The following is a 16,653-nucleotide window of genomic DNA, read 5'->3' as shown; positions in this document are numbered from 1 at the left end:
ACGGTGGCCAGTGGAGAGCTCGCCATATAACACGATCTTGGGAAGGCGATGGTCCTCCATTCTGGAGACGTGACCCATCCAGCGCAGCTGGATCTTCAGCAGCGTGGACTCGATGCTGTCGACCTCTGACGATGAAGGCATCGCGGAAGTCATCAGGTATCTCCACTGTGATCCAGTTGTCTTCCAGGATGTCTTGGAATGCCTGGAATGAATTTGGGGTTAGATCTAAGCAGAAATACCATTCTGCCCTGTTGCTTTATTTGAATTCATCTGCAAGATCGCTTTATTGATCTCATCAGTAGAGGGCAACAGGTCTAGGTCTTCCAGGAAAAACTGGCTGCTGAGGGATATGCTGCAAAACACCAGGATTAACTGTGGACGGCCTCTTGATTAGGTCTTTGATCAAGCTCAACCCGTCAGATGACAGCAAGGGGGAGCATCCTGATTTAGAAGGACCATAAACTGACTTTATGGTACTGAAGAACTCTCTGGTTGCATGCATGTCTTCATAACCTTTCTCTGCCACCACGTCATTCATTTCTTGCAGTTCCACCTGTCCTTTGGACGGCGGATGTTTAAACGTCTTTCTTTGAGACAGATGGCGGCGGGTCATTTTGCTATGATCTTGGCCCAAAGGGGATGCTGAAATGGTCAATTTACATCCCCAACAATATGTGCCCAACTAATAAAACTCACGAGTGACACTCCATTCAATTTATACCCCATCAATTAACACCTGGTCTTATTTACATCTTGACCGATTTATATCTGTTGATAAATACCTAGCCTAATTCACCACCTGATTGATTTACACCCCATTCTTTGTATAAACCTCTGATTTATACTCCTCATGTGTACATCTACCCAATGCACAAGATTCAAAATCCCTTCGTGTCATGTAATTTCAGAACATGTAATATTACACAATGGGAAAGGTTTCAGTGAATAACAAGGAGATCTGGAAGAGTTCAAAAGAGGAAAAAGAAAATAATAATGAAAAATAATCAGCAAAAAGGAAAACAACGATGAAAGTTCCTCCTATCTGAGGAAGGGTGTACTGGTGTAGGAGAGGATCCAGAACAGGTTAACAGGAATGATTCCAGGGATGAGAGGGTTAATGTTTGAGGAACATTTTATGGGTCAGGGCCTGTATTTGCAGGAATTTATGAAGGTAAGGGGGGGATCTCATTGAAACATATCAAATATTGAAATGGCTAGATTGAGTGGACATGGAGAAGATGCTTCCAATAGTGGGAGAGTATAGGACCAGAGGGCACAGCCTCAGAATAAAAGAATGTTCTTTTAACATAGATGAGTTAAGAGGAGTGGGGATGGTGGGAGAGTTAAGAGGAACAGGGATGGTGGAGAGTTAAGAGGATGGTGGGAGAGTTAAGAGGAGAGCGGATGGTGGAGAGTTAAGAGGAACAGGGATGGTGGGAGGGTTAAGAGGAGAAGGGATGGCTTGAGTTGGGCACACTGTCTACTTCTGCTAAACGCTGTTCATCTTTCAAACTGGTACGGTGCTGTATGTCTAAATTTAAAGCAAATCAAGCCCAACAGCAGAAGCTGTAAACATTTTAATTTGCCTTCTAGTGGGCTAAGCAGTGTTTCACTACCATTGTGTGCCAACATACAAGCGCATCCAAAAAGTTCATGCAACTGTGGGAATTCCCGTTTCCTTATCTATACTCTTTTCAATCAAGGGGAATGTGACACATAATAAAGATTCCAAATTTATCGTTCCTTTATTCCAAAAATGTGTAGGAAGGTGGTAGTACCAGGACCCTGGAGCTCTTGTACAATTTTCCAGACACAGCAATATAATTCTGACGCTGATGTCTAAGGATTTCGTATATTTACCAAATAAAGAAAAAATGCTCCTTATTGGGTAAGATGGTTTTTGAGATGGCCGTAATATAAGCAAGTAAGGTGGATAAAGTTTTCAGAGTTCAAAGCACGCAGTCGCTCAATTCTGATCGTTTCCTCATTTCTCTGACAATTAAACCATCCTGGTATCACATTTAGCAGTTGTGTTGCAACAATGCACACTCTTCGTGCCTTAGTGCTTCTGTCGTTCTGTAAAAGGCAACGTTAAAAATGTTTATCGTGAAATGTGCTTCAAGAAAGAAAATTAACACAAGCAATATTTGTTGAGGTTTGGAGGAAGAGACCAGAAAGGTAAGATAAATTACAGAGGTGGACAGTACAAAAATGAATTTTAATAAATGATTAATTGAAATATCTGAGCAATGTTACACTGTCGATGGTGAAAGGGTCATGCATTGAAGAAATAAATAACAGGAACTTCTAAAAGGGGAACATATGTCATTTTAAAAGTAAGAAAATAATTAATTTAACAGTGTTACCATGCAGAGTGTTAATTACCTAGTGGTTTTCATTAAACATGAACGATTTGTTCCAAACAGCAACATTGCTCCTATCCATTGTTAGACAAGAAATAAGGATAGATTGTTAATACGGTTTCTGGAATGAAAAGAATGCAGGGACATTGAAGCCATTCACTGAATTTGACTAATTTTGATTCACGTGCAGTGGAAATATTTATCGGGATATAATTTGAGAAATATTAAATCATATCTAGATAGGTAATATAATTCAAACATAGCTGTGTCCAACAGCGCTAAAAGGCAGACAGCATATGTCTATCAGTCCATTGCTGCGAAGTGTCAACAGGTACTGCTTAAGAGTTCACTTGGCATTCTGCATTTTTAATGGCATTGCTGTGGATATTAGAAGCACAGGCAATGTCTCTGCCATAGATAAGGAAAGCATTAGCAGCAGGCTGCTATCTATTTCTTGGAAGCTCACAAAAAACCATTCTCATTTCAGCAGAAAAAACTGGAAATGGATCATCCCCATTTTGCCTCCCATGAATCATACTGACACTTTCAATGCCGGAGACTGACCTCCAATTTGAAAACAGAGGGCATTATGCTTAAGGCAAGCATGTGAAATGAAACCTTGTGTGCCACAAAAAGTGCTCTTTTAATTTTAGAGTTCTTCCATTCCCAGTCACTCGCGGGGATTACAGGATGAAACCAGCAGCAGAATCTGGACCACCCATTTCAATGCAGAAATACTGAAGTCACCACTAGTCTCCTTCTGCCCCTTTTCAGGAAGAAATGTTTGGCAGCTTTCCAGAGGAATTTTCAAAAAGATGAAATGACATAAAGTGCAGATATTTGGCACCAGTTTGACCGAAATGCTACATTTTTTTGCATTAGATGTAGTTGAGTTTTTACTTCTTAAATTATTTCTTGGTCCCATGTTAACATTGTATGTGGGGGATTAATTCAATTAGGTAAAACTTTCAAAAGTTGGGGAGGTCATGTGATGGCATAGGGAACGCAGTGTCTCCTTACAACTCCCAGGGATTATAATTTTAAAAATGCTAATTAAGTTGTTTTTACTATTAAAGTTAATTTAAAGTCTTTTAAAACTATTAAAAATGTTAACTACAATGTCACCAAAGAAAGAAAAACGTCAAAAACTACACTGATGGAAAAACGTGAACCAAAGAGAGAAAAAGAGCCTCTTCAATGAAGTCGGCCGTCGGAGTTCTTCCTCGACCCGTTGAAGACAGCCCTGGAGAGGGACCGTCTCACGGAGCTATCCCTGTGCCTCTCCGCAAAGATGGAATCGTTCTGAAAACTACTTCCATGCTGCGCATGCGCAAGGAGTCATGCATGCGTGCTGTGGATGAAAAAGTTAAAGAGAAAAAAAATCTTCATCTCTCTTAAAAGGCCAGTCCAGCACTCCAGATCTGCAAGAAGAAGAAGACTTATCTGGCATGGAAGAGGATTCTAGTGATCTTACAAGTGAAGATGAAGATACAACTACAGAAGAAGAAGAATTTAAAGGCAAAGCAAAGTTTTTTAAGAAGAAAATGGATAAAATTGAAGCTAAAATTGATAATCTTGCAAATACAATGGAAACTAAGTTTTAATTTTTAACCGGAGAAGTACAAGTTTAAATTGACTTAACTAAATCAATAAATAGTGTTTCACAAAGAGTTGATAAATTGGAAGAAATAATTTAAGATGATTGTGAAGAAGTTCAACGTATTGAGGAAAGAACAAATGTTAATGTTAATAACATTAATATTAATGTTACTGCCTTGGTTTCTACGAATGAAAAACTGTTGGAGAAGGTTGATATCTTGGAAATTTATAGTAGAAGGAATAATCTCAAAATTGTTGGAATGTCTGAGGATAAAGAAGGTGAAGATGTAATTCGCATTTTTCAAGATTAGATACCACAAATCTTGGGCGAGAAAATTTCAAAGAGAGAATTTTGATTGAGAGTGCCCATCAAGCTCTTTGACCAAAGCCTGGACCAAATCAAAGACCTCAGTCTATATTAATCAGATTTTTAAATTATCAAGATTGAGAAAAGATACTTGGATTGGCAATGAGAAGAGCTAAGGAACATGGACCTTTGAATTACAAAGGTGATAAGATTTTTTTTATTCAGATCTGAGTCAAGTTCTTTTGAAGAAGAGGAAAGAGTTTAATCCAGTTAAGAAGGCTTTATGTGATAAAAGTTACAGATTTGTGCTGCGATATCCAGCTACTTTGAAAGCCTTCATTCCAGATCAGGAGAACATCTTCTTCAACAATTATATTCAGGCCAAAAAATATGTTAAAGATCTCCCATTGGCTTACCTTCCATAGGAGGACTTATTGAAATGATTGTTTAATGGGCAATGTGTTTTTCTTTTTTTAAAATATTTTTTCCCCGGGAGTCGAGGATAGTGTTTGTTAGTTTCTAATGACCACATGTGTTTTCGTGGTTTGGAAGGAGGGTGGTAATGCTAGTTTTTCGAGCATCTTGGGAAGGGAGGGTTTTTTCATTTTTCAATTTTTTTAAATTTAACAATTTTATATAATATTTTTATTTTGAGTATGTTCATTGTTTTTGGATTGCAGATGATAATTTATGGGAATTCTTCCTGGATAGGACCGTACGTTAATAATTTTGGAAATAATGGCTAAAACATTTAAGATATTAGGTTTTAATATTAATGGGATTAACAGACACATTATTTATGAAAGTAATAGATCAGGCTTCTAAACAACATAGTTTTGCAGAAACATTCTCTATGGCGATTATTATAGTTATTCCTAAAAAAGATAGGGATCCATTAAAACCTACTTTTATAAACCTATATATTTGTTAAATGTAGATTGTAAAATTGAAGCAAAAGTATTGGCAAATAGGATTAAGGAATATCTTCCTGATTTAATGAATATGGATCAAACAGGTTTTGTTAAAAATAGGCAAACGTCGGAGAATATAGTAAGGTTGTTAAGTATAATTCAATTAGCTCAGAAAAAAAGATTTGAATCTTATTGTTGCTTTAGATGCTGAAAAGGCTTTTGATAGGTTAGAGTGGGATTTTTAAATTTAAGGTGTTAAGTAAATTTGGTTTTGGTATTAATTTTATAAATTGGATTAAGGCCTTATATAGAAGTCCTAAAACTAAAGTGATTACCATTGGACAGATATCTCAACCTTTTAGATTAAGTAGATATAATAGGTAAGGGGGGTCCTTTATCACCAGCTTTGTTTGCTTTAGTTATAGAACCACTTGCTCAAAAAATTAGATGTGATCAACAATTGAAGGGATTTGAGATAAATCAGTTTATTTGCTGATGATGTATTAGTTTATTTAACCCAACCACAAATATCATTACCAAGACTTTATAGATATTTGTTAGACTATGGCAAAATTTCAGGATGTAAGATAAATTGGGATAAAAGTGAAATAATGGAGGTTGTAGAAGGAGATTATTCACAATGTAGACAAGAGGTTCGTTTTAAATGGACAGATAAAATTAAAGTTAGGTATAAATATTGATACTAATTTTAAACATTTATATAAATTAAATTATATTCCATTATTTAAAAAGATAGAGCAAGATTTAAAGGAATGGGTTAGTTTACTGATTACATTAATTAGGATAGTTAATTGTATTAAAATGAATATTTTCCCATGACTTCAATATTTATTTCAAACTTTACCTATATCTATACCTCATAATTTTTTTTCAAGATTTAAATAAACAAGTTAGGAAATTTCTTTGGAAAGGGAAGATGGTAAGAAAGTCATTAGAAAAATTAACATGGGAACAACTTACCAATTTTAAAAATTATTATAGAGCAGCACAATTAAAATGTTTAGTTTTTATGTTTGGTAAAAATTAAACCATCATGGGTGGATATTGAACTAACTAAGATAGGAGAGGTTACATCAGATGAGTTCATTTATACATGGGACATTAAATCTAATGTAATAGACAAGGAAGCTCCAATATTAAGATATTTGTTGAATATTTGGAATAATGTTAAATTAGAAGTTGATAGATATATTCTTTCATTAAAAACACCAACAATTAATCCTTTGTTGTTTTTTTTTTCAAAAAATAATCCTTTTTTAAATATATGGTACAATAAGGGAATTTTTAATTTAAGGGATTGTTATCATAATAATAGATTGATGTCTTTTGATCAATTAATGGTTAAATTTGGGATACCTTTTAAAATATTATTTTGTTATTTTCAATTGAAGACTTTTTTGAGAGACAAATTGCGACCAGAAATGATTTTAAAAGATCTTTCAAATTTGTTAAAAATAATGGTTAATGGAATAGTTAAAAAATTATTTCAATTGCGTATATATTATTACAAGAACAAATACCTAAAATAGGTTTGTTTAATTCAAAGAAAAGATGGGAACAAAATTTGGACACGATAATAGATCAACGAGTTTGGCAGAATTTATGTAAAGAAGTTTTGACAAATACTATTAATGTACCATTTAGATTATTTCATTATAATTTTTTTTACATCAATTATATATTACTCCTCAGGAATTGAGTAGGTGGAGATCGGATTTATCGGATCAGTGTTTTAGATGGAATAGAAATTGGAACTTTTACAATTTTAACATGCATATTTTACCAATTATTTTGTTCTTATTTATTTTATTTTCTTATTTATTTTCCTCAAAAATTTTTTTGCTGGCTGCTTGAGGCTCCTGGTTGCTTGAATTCTAGATACCAGTGGTTTAACTGAAGATGTTATCAACACAAAAACATTTTGATATTCAATCTTGTTTATTTCTCATTTTTATGATATGTAAAATGTTTTAAATATTAGCCAAAAAATAAAAAATTTTCCTTCCTGTTTTGTTGTCCATTGGGCCAACTTGATGTGTTCCAGAAATGCACTGGAATTGTTGATTGATAGTGACTGACAAGGAAGCCCACACCATGAGCATCATTGGGTCCTTGTGGACAGCCTCCTAGGATATCAATTGCAAGTTCTGTCAACTTCACCATGATAGCTCAGAGGGACAACCAGTTGGGATTTCTAAATTATATTTCAGTACTTGTTCTCTCTGCAGAGCTTTGCTTTTTGAGATCTGATTGATTGAAATCCTGTTTTAATTCTGATCTGTAATCTGTAGGTCAAATCTTGAATCAGCCTAAGGGGTGTGCCAGCTGTTTCAATTTGGCGTCAGCTCTGCCTATTCACCTCCTTCCAGGAGTTGCTTCATTGAAATGGTAAAGATGGTGAATGCATATCTTGTTGGAGAGGTATGATAATGGAATAATGAAAAGGAATGTGCACTCCTGCCCTCTCATCAAGTCGAACAAGAATTTCAGGATGGGGACAGGGAGGTGCAGTGTAATACTGATGAAAAAAGCTTTAAAATAATACTGGTTGCAGTCAAACAGAAACTTCATAAGCTATTAATAACACTTACATATTTCCAACAAATGATAATTATAGATTCTTAAAACAGTACAAATTGAAAGGCTATTATATATATTAATTGTTTTGCAACCTCATTTACGACTGAACATTTTTAAATTAAATGGATCATTTACACACACACAATCTATAGAAAAGCCATAAAATAAAATAAATGTAAGATCTTATAGGTACCCTGTAGTTTTTTTCAAACACTTCATTCAATGAAACAGGGTGCATGAAAATGCTGTTTATCACTTCAATGCAGATCTTAATAATATTCCACTATTCAGATTAGATATTCACTTTGACCTGATGGATCTTTATGGCTGAATGAAAAGAAGATAAGTAAGTGGAGCAAGAAGAGATCATATAGTCTCTCAGGTTTGTTCCGCCTTTCAACATATCAGAACATCCTGTCTCAAATCCTGTTTCCCTGTAAATCTACCCATCCTCTGGATTCCTTTTAATCCTACTGTAAACTCAAAATTACGACCATTAATTTTTATATTAAGTTGCTATCAATGACAAACATTAAACTATCTATGCTTTTAACATTAAATTTTCATTTGTACCTTTAATTAGTTTTACCTCTCCAGTAATATGAAGACCAACTGCTATTCAATACTCTCTTTAACCCTGACCAACATTAATCCCACTCTACTTTTAAAACCAGAACATAAGGAAGAGTAGTCCATTCAGCCCTTCAAGTCTGTTACACCATTGCTGATATATACCTCACTGCCTCTTGCTTTGTTTCCAGTCACTCAACAAGCTCACCCAACAAAAATCGTTTAATCTTCAATGTAAAAAAAAATCACTGTTAATTCGGCATCAGCCACATTTTCTGGTTAGATGTCATATTATTTAAATTATATGATTAAAAATGCATTTAATCAAACTCCATCTAATTAATATCAATTAATTGCAATGATAATCCTAATTGATAAATGCCACAAATTTCAAACAATTCCATTGAACATGCAACATGAAGGCACCCACTGAGTAAAATGCCCAGTGGCCCGCCATGATCATTTAATCAATAACTTGTTTTCTCCCATTTGACCAGTTTCTTATTCATCCTTGTCTTTGATCTGATCTTTGCAGGGTTGACCTTAATCTGTTGTATTCCATCTGGAACAATTTCTTTTGGAGGATTCCAAACCAATATTGCAGAGTGTACCAAAGTCCATTTAAAACATCACTTCCTGAAAGAAATTAAACAAACCCTCTCTTGTACAAAAAGCAAAACTGTGAAAGCGATTCCCTTTTTTCCACAGTCGCATTTTGTGGAAGTGAAATAATGTTGTTCATGTTACAATATAATAAAAGTAAAGAATGAGACTTGGATACTTATTGGGCACAATTACTTTCTCAGAAGTATCACTGTCTGAGCATTGATTTGTGCCTCAGATGAAAATAAATGATGGGGTGCATTTCAACTGATTTAACGCAGGATTACTTCACTCACTGTAATTTGTGTCTTACTATTTAGAATGTCAAGTTCCATTCTCATTTTCTTCCCCATTCTACCTCAATAACTGTTCTGTTCAGTGCCCCTCTCTGAGGAAGCAATGCCCTTGTGCAATGCAAGTCAATCCGTTTCAATGGAGAGAAAAGCAGCCAAAGCCTCTTTTTTGTTGAGGGTTATTTTCTTGTTTTGAACTATGCCTTTGTTTGCTCCATGCTGTGTTAATTACTAACAAAAAGCAATATCCCATTTAATTTTCTCAACCTAAGGTGGGGTTCCGTGGGTACGAAATTATTTGCTGGTGATCATTAAACAGAAATCTTCGTTTAACCAAGTCAACGACAGGCCAGAGATACAGAATGTTGATTCTTGAGCATCTGGCAAAAAATATGAGATAGAATTTCCCTTTGTACATTGAAAATGAGATCATTTTCTATGTATCAAATATCAGATCTCACCATAATTATCCACCCTCCTGTACCTGTTGCAGTTTGTATTGTGCCTGATAATGGTTAATTGTTTCTTTTTTCTGACCTTCAGAGATCTGTAGATGCAAACAAATAACATCAATAAACAGTGAAGTACAGAAACTGAAATGGCAAGATGTCCTTGAATATGAACAGTTGTACTTGATGGAGGAATAACTGTATGGTTTATTCATTCCAACAGCAAAGAGCATTCATCGGTGCCATGAATGACTCGAATGAGACTTCTGACTATACTTTTAATGCAGTGAAGACTTCAGTTTATCTGATTGATTTCATCGTCACCGCAGTATGCAGTCACGCAATAATTAGTACCGTGCAGCAAGAGCTGGAACTGAAACGAGAGACAAGATATGTTCTTCTGTGCCAGCATCTCATCTGCTCTTCCATATACTTTGCCTTGGGCACCTTGACAAATGGCTTTCGGCTCTTCAAACTCAACTCACCTCGAATTATCTGCTGGATCCTGCTCCCTGTACAAATAACATTTGCACAGTGCATTATGTTAACTTTAACCCTGATGTCCCTGAATGCTTGCCTTGCTATCTGTTGGCCGCTGCGATATGATTCACTTGTTGGTTTTGCAAAAAAGAAAATAATTGTAATAATGTGGATAATAGTTGTGCAGAATCCATTGTGGTCAGTAATCTTTCAAAGCCTGAATGTTTCTTTGGCATATATACTTGAAAAAGACTGTAGCTGCCCCAATCCAATGAATGGATTTGCTTCAAGACAAATTGGAATTGCATTTATCCTACTGTGCTTTGTTCTGATTGTAATAAGCTATTGTTTAATATACAGAGAAGGAAGGCGGTCTGGGCATTTTGTGTCCTCCAATGTTCAAGCAAGGAATACCATTCTCATCCATGGAATACAATTAAGCTTCTTCATTCTCCCAGTTTTGATTTCACTCGGACTCGGTAAAAAGCCGAACTTACGATCACTGAAACTAGTCAATACTGTTATTTTCTCCGTAGCCCAGTGCCTTAGTCCAGTAATTTATGGCCTTAGATGTAAAGAACTTAGAAATAAATTAGCAAGTACCAATTTCTGCTGCACTTTTAAACAGAAGAGGAAAAGTGCTGGGATGATTCAACTGCATGAAATACATGGCATTGGCACTGTGACTGATACGGGAAGCAATTGGATCTGCAACTCCTAATGATTGTGATGTTATTCACATCCGGTTGTGTTGCAGCGTGTCGTCAAATCATAGGATCAGAAATCATTCAGCCTAATGGAAGGAATGATCAAATTCATCCCACATTCCTGGACAACAAATATTTTCCAAAGGTTTTCTTGTTGAAAAAAATGGGAATTATAATAGACAACTTCAAGCTGAACACAAAATGATCATTTCAGATTTGCTGTATCAGAGAGGAAGATGGAGAAGCATTAAAGTAACTTCTATTAAATTTAGCATGTTTAATTACATAATGATGCTGAGACATTGCGTTAGTTCAACTGACTTTAAAATGTTTTGTCATGGATTTACGTTTGTACTCACCATCTGATGCTTCTCGTGTCAGTGTCCAATGATCGCTGGCCAGCAATGATGGATTTCAGTTGCCCTGATATCATGGTGGCAATATCACGATGAAACCTTCCATCACATTCTTCACCAAAATCAGCAGGGAAGAATTTTTATTTCAAAGTTCCAGCATCTCCAGTTATATTTTGTTTTCTTTTTCAAATGGAATGCACCAAACCAAGCACCTTCTTTAAAAAGCTGCAGAAACTGAAAATCTAAAATAAAAACAGAAAATACTGGAAATAGACAAGAGGTCAGGCCACATCTGTGGAATGAGATTGGAATTAACAAAAACCAAAAACCCTGGACCTGAAATGTGACTTGTTTTTCTTGTCACAGGTGTTTTATACCATTTTAATAGAATTTAAATGTACCTATTACACTATCAGGGAGTGATAGACACAAAGTGATGTTTAATTATAACTCCCTTCACTCCTTGTAGCTGGCTAATGAAAAAGCTGCTTCATTTACCTGACGTTGAAAGTTTTTGTAGGTTTCTATTCCCCAACTGCCCTAATGATACATTGACAGAGTCCAATACATAAATGGGGAATAAATACTAATTTTTTTTAAGTGGTCTTAATAAACTAACTTTCTGCTGCAAATTCATTGAAGGGACAAGGAACCGATGTAAGGTTCAGTTCCGATAATGCTAATGTTGACGATATAAAATTTTGACTAATCACCATATTAAATTATTCTTGAAGATGGCACACATATTCAACTAAAAAGTATAGCCAGCGGCTGTACTTGGTAATGTGTCTGAGGAGATTCAGTATGTCACTGAAGATTCTCATAAACTTCTACAGTTGTACCATGGAGAGCATTCTGGCTGGTTGCATCACTGCCTGGTATGGAGGCGCCAACTCTTAGGACAAGAATAAACTCCAGAGGGTTGTTAATTTGGCTTGAGACATCACAGGCACCAGACTTCACTCCATCGAGAACATTTGTATGAGGCAGAATCTTAAAAAAAAAAGCATCCTCTATCCTCAAAGAACCCCACCACCCAGGCCATGCCCTCTTCACTCTGCGATCATCGGGGGAAAAGGTACAGGAGCCAAAAGACGACCACTCAACGCACAAGGACCGCTTCCCTACTGCCATCAGATTCCCGAGTAATCAATGAGCCAAAGACACTGCTTTACTTTTCGTGCACAATTATTTTTATTTATAGTAATGTTGCAAGATGGTTATAACATGTATGTTTGCTCTATGACGCTGCCGCAAACACCAAATTTCATGACTTGTTCATGACAATCAACTCTGATTCTGATATATGTTTGCAGTATTTTACACACCTGTGCACTTCTTTGTCTTCCTCTGGAGCCATCATTGCTTTTGGTTAAATAATAATAGTGTCTTACTACTGATGAACCACATTAGACTAGAAGTAGTGATTAATAAGCTTTAATTACCATAAATCATCAGTGCGTCTCACATGCTGGCTGGCCCAACTCCAAGGCAGTTACTGAGGGAGGGGTTCAGGAGTAGCAGCCTTTATGGGGATTCTGAAGGGGGAAGTCACATTCATACAGACAATGCTGACAACTATACAATGGTTCCACCACACCTCCAATTTGGATCAAACCATAACAAATTACCAAAGTCATACAACCTGGTAACAATATCAGGGTCACTGTTCCAAACAGATACAAAGCAGCTCTTTCCACAATTCTCCCGATGACCAAGTGCAAAGATGGCTCCACAGTAAGACGTGTATAAGTGTGTAAAATTCTGCAAACGTGTGTGTATCATCTTCAAAAATAATTTAACACGGCGAATTGTCTATATTTAATATTGCCGACATTAGCATTATCGGAACTGAACCTTGCATCTGTAGCCCATCTTTCAATGAATTTGCAGCATAGGATTCGTTTATTAGGACATTTTTTTAATATTGGTATTTATTTTCCATCTACACATTGGACCCTGTCAATGTCTCATGAGCGCAGTTGGGGAATGGAGACCTAGAAGAGCTTTCAATAGCTGATAAATGGAGCACCTTTTTCACTAGCCATCTACAAGATGTAAAAATTGATAACATTATAGAAACCAGTTGGATTTCATTTATATTGGCGTTTCTTTGCCAAGGGGATGCCCAGGCAGATTAGGAAAAGGCAGAACTGAAACACGACATTAGTATCTTTTCCATATTGACACCATCTTTTTTCATTCTTCCAAATCTAACTTCACAGTGCAAAACACTCCCAGTATAGCAGCTTTGAGAGATATAATTCTTAGGCATCTATTTCTGTGCCAGCTGGAACCCAAACAACACCAATATTTTACTTGAACGTGACCCAGTGAAAGGCATCTCCATTCATGATCTATTGTCTACTTGCCCACACAACAAACCTGGTGACCTCTCCAAAATATTTTGATTTTGTTCTCTGAAGGGCAGATAATTATGTATAATATTAACATTTTTGTCCAAATTTGTTAGTTGACTGCATTTAAAGCAAGTGATAGACGTGGTGGTGTAAGTTTTGGAGGACGTAATATTAGTGTCTTCCTACAAAACTCCAGCACAACCTGGAAATAAATGATGTTACTAGTTCTTGCCCCACGCCTTGGATTACGAGGATTTGTAACACAACCAAAACATACTTTTGGTGCAGCATGGTTAGTGTAGTGGTTAGCGCAATACTGTCACAGCGCCAGCGACTGGGACTGGTGTTGGAATCCAGCGCTGTCTGTAAATTAATTGTGCCTTCTCCATTTGGCTGCACATAGTGATGAGAAATTGCAACAGATACAGTCTAGTACAGTGGCAAGCACTACGGACAGGCACATGCCCACCCTTGCATACTGAATACTGCACAAGGCACAATGAGGAAGAGTATATGTTTTACAAGTATTTATAGACTAATGTTTCCATCCAATTCATACTTTTCTTGGTTGTTTGCTGAAGAGCTGATTTGTTAGTTCAGTCATTATTAGAATCAAACTTTGCTGCTGGGTGAATTAATTTGCAACTTTTATTTGACAGTAGTTAACTGTATAAAATGATATTCAGATGAGTTAATGCATCAAATATATTGTGTTGTATCAGTGTTTTGAATGTTGTACTGAACAATCTGTGAAGGGATCATTTGTCTGAAAAAAAAGAGTACACACTGGAACAATGTAGTTTTATTACCTGGCAGCAATTAAGTAAGCTGAGGATTTAATTAAAATTCCCAAAGGTAAAAACAAAAAATGAATTGTGCTATGTTGGTTCCTGAGAGTGTCAGGTATCAGTTTCGTTTATTTATCTAATTCCTCTTAGCCACTGTACTTCAATCCCTGGCTCCCATCAGATTGTTAACCTTCTCTTTCTTTTAGAAGCCAGTTGAAAGTTAGTTCAAGGAGAGAGACATGAAGCATTGTTTCCAGTGTAGAGTTGGTGCAAGCTCTCCATTTGGCATTGCTGTACAAAGATACTGTCATGCTGTCAGTCTTTCGCTGTACTTAGTCTGCTCTACTGACATTGGACGTGTATTATCCCTACCACTAAAGACTATCCCCTTGGCTATAACTGTGTACGCACCCATTATCATTCATTATTGTACTACTGAGTTTCTACTAATAAAAGCCATGATTCCTGGTTAACTACACAGCCTTTGATTTCTTCATTAACTGGCACTTCAGATACATTTTTTTTTAAATTTAAATTTAGACAAACAGCATGGTGTAGCAGACTTCATCAGGGGTTTTATCCAGAGGCTGCACCTGGCCATTAGAGTCAGGTGACTCAGGCAGTTGGATCTGAAAAGCTCAGATCAGCAGGAAGCTGATTGGGCAATAAATATCAAGTCACACAGGATGGAATTAATTCACTTCAACTCTGCAGTCGAGAGAGATGGTACTACTGTCTGGGATTTCCACACAGTGGATGGAGCAGTGAGTAGGAAATTTACAACTAACTAGTTTTTTTCTTACTATGGTAACAGGCCCTTCCAGCTCATGAGCTTGTGCCACCCAAATATCCCAATGAACCCCTATACGTTTTGAAGTGGGGGGAGAGGAAACTGGAATGCCTGGAGGAAACCTATGCAGACACGGGGAGAATGTACAAACTCTTTACAGACAGGAGCAGATTTGAACCTGGGTTGCTTGCAGTGTAATAGTGTTGTGCTACCCAATGCTAACTGTCCATTGGAATTGTATCAATTGCTAATTAACTATTTGTCAGAACAAACCAGATGGAGAAAAGACCACAACAGGATAACCAGATACAGTAGATGACCCCTGCAGATTCACAGGCAAAATGTGTTTTCTGGGAAGGACTATTTGGGGCCCCAATTGGTGGTGAGGGAGGAGGTGTGGGCACAAGTATAACACTTCCTGTGGACCCAGGGGTAGAAACCAAGGAGATGATTAGTGGAAGGGGAAGAGTGGGTCATGGAGGGAGAGTTCCCTATGGAAGGTGGATAGGGAAAGAGAGGTGGTGCGATCACGTGGTAGGTGACAGAAAACAGATGATAATATGTTGCATGTAGAGGCTGGTGGGGTGGTATGGAACAAGAGGAATCCTGTCCTTGTTACCTCAAGGGGCTGAAGGGGCCAGGGCAGATGTGCAGGAAATGGAGGAGAAGCGGGTAAAGGGTGAGTTGATGGTTGGAGAGGGGATGGCCTGAAATGGAAGACCTGATCCTGGGAACAAATCCATGAAGACGGAGGAATTGAGAGAAAGGAATAGAATCCTGACAGAAGTGCAGTCGAGGTAGTTGTGGGAGATGGTGGATTTGGAGAAAATTTGTCTCCTAAGATAGAGGCAGAGAGATTGAGAAAGGGGAGAGTGATAGATCAAGTGAATTTGAGGTCAGGGTGAAATGAGCAGCAAAGTGAAGTTGACGAGGCTGTACCCAATGTAGTTGTCAATGGAGCAGATGAAGAGTTGAGGAGCCTTGCTTGTAACATGGATTGCTCCACATAGCCAACAAGATTTAGTCAAGGACTCTTACTTCACATATTATCTATTACTAAATATTTATTTTTTTCTGTTTTGCACAGCCAGTTTGTTTAAATTTACTTATTTGTTTAAATTTTTCTTTTTTGCAATGGTATCTTTTCTTCAGTACAGTTTTTTGTACTTCTGATAAATAGAAATCATGCCATGCCCCCAGGGTTGTACGCGATGTCATGAATGTACTCTGATAGTAATTGTAAGCGTAGTGGTTAGTGCAAAGTGCCAGTGATCAGGACCAGTGATGGAATCCTGTGCAGTTTGTAAGGAGTTTGCATGTTCTCCCCGTGTCTGCGCGGGTTTTCCCTGGAGGCTCTGGTTTTCTTCCACCATTCAAAACGTACTGGTGGTTGTAGGTTAATTGGGTACAGGTTCGTGGGGTGAAAGGGCTTGTTACCATGCTGCATGTCTAAGTTTTAAAAAATTTTTAAATTAA

The 16,653-nt window shown here is 36.9% G+C and overlaps 1 protein-coding gene across 2 annotated transcripts; it reads left to right on the top strand.

Annotated features, from left to right (window-relative positions):
* Positions 1–1,979: 1,979 nt before the first annotated feature.
* On the top strand, positions 1,980–14,849 carry LOC138742644 (odorant receptor 131-2). 2 transcript variants are annotated; one of them, XM_069897331.1, is made up of 4 exons: positions 1,980–2,178; positions 7,493–7,589; positions 8,073–8,163; positions 9,791–14,849. In XM_069897331.1, the coding sequence occupies exon 4, from the start codon at positions 9,899–9,901 to the stop codon at positions 10,895–10,897; it is 999 nt and encodes a 332-aa protein (XP_069753432.1). In that variant the 5' UTR covers positions 1,980–2,178; positions 7,493–7,589; positions 8,073–8,163; positions 9,791–9,898; the 3' UTR covers positions 10,898–14,849. The 2 variants fall into 2 exon arrangements, with proteins under 2 accessions (XP_069753432.1, XP_069753433.1); XM_069897332.1 differs by having other exon boundaries at positions 7,493–7,622.
* The last annotated feature ends 1,804 nt before the right edge of the window (positions 14,850–16,653 follow it).

This window comes from Narcine bancroftii, chromosome 9 (genome assembly GCF_036971445.1).
Source record: "Narcine bancroftii isolate sNarBan1 chromosome 9, sNarBan1.hap1, whole genome shotgun sequence".
NCBI lineage: Eukaryota > Metazoa > Chordata > Chondrichthyes > Torpediniformes > Narcinidae > Narcine > Narcine bancroftii.
The sequence above is the reverse complement of the archived record's forward strand: the minus strand, read 5'-3'. Positions and strand labels throughout refer to the sequence as shown.

Coding starts and splice junctions, on each gene's coding strand:
- LOC138742644 (XM_069897331.1), top strand. CDS start 9,899: ATGGTTTATTCATTCCAACAGCAAAGAGCATTCATCGGTGCCATGAAT.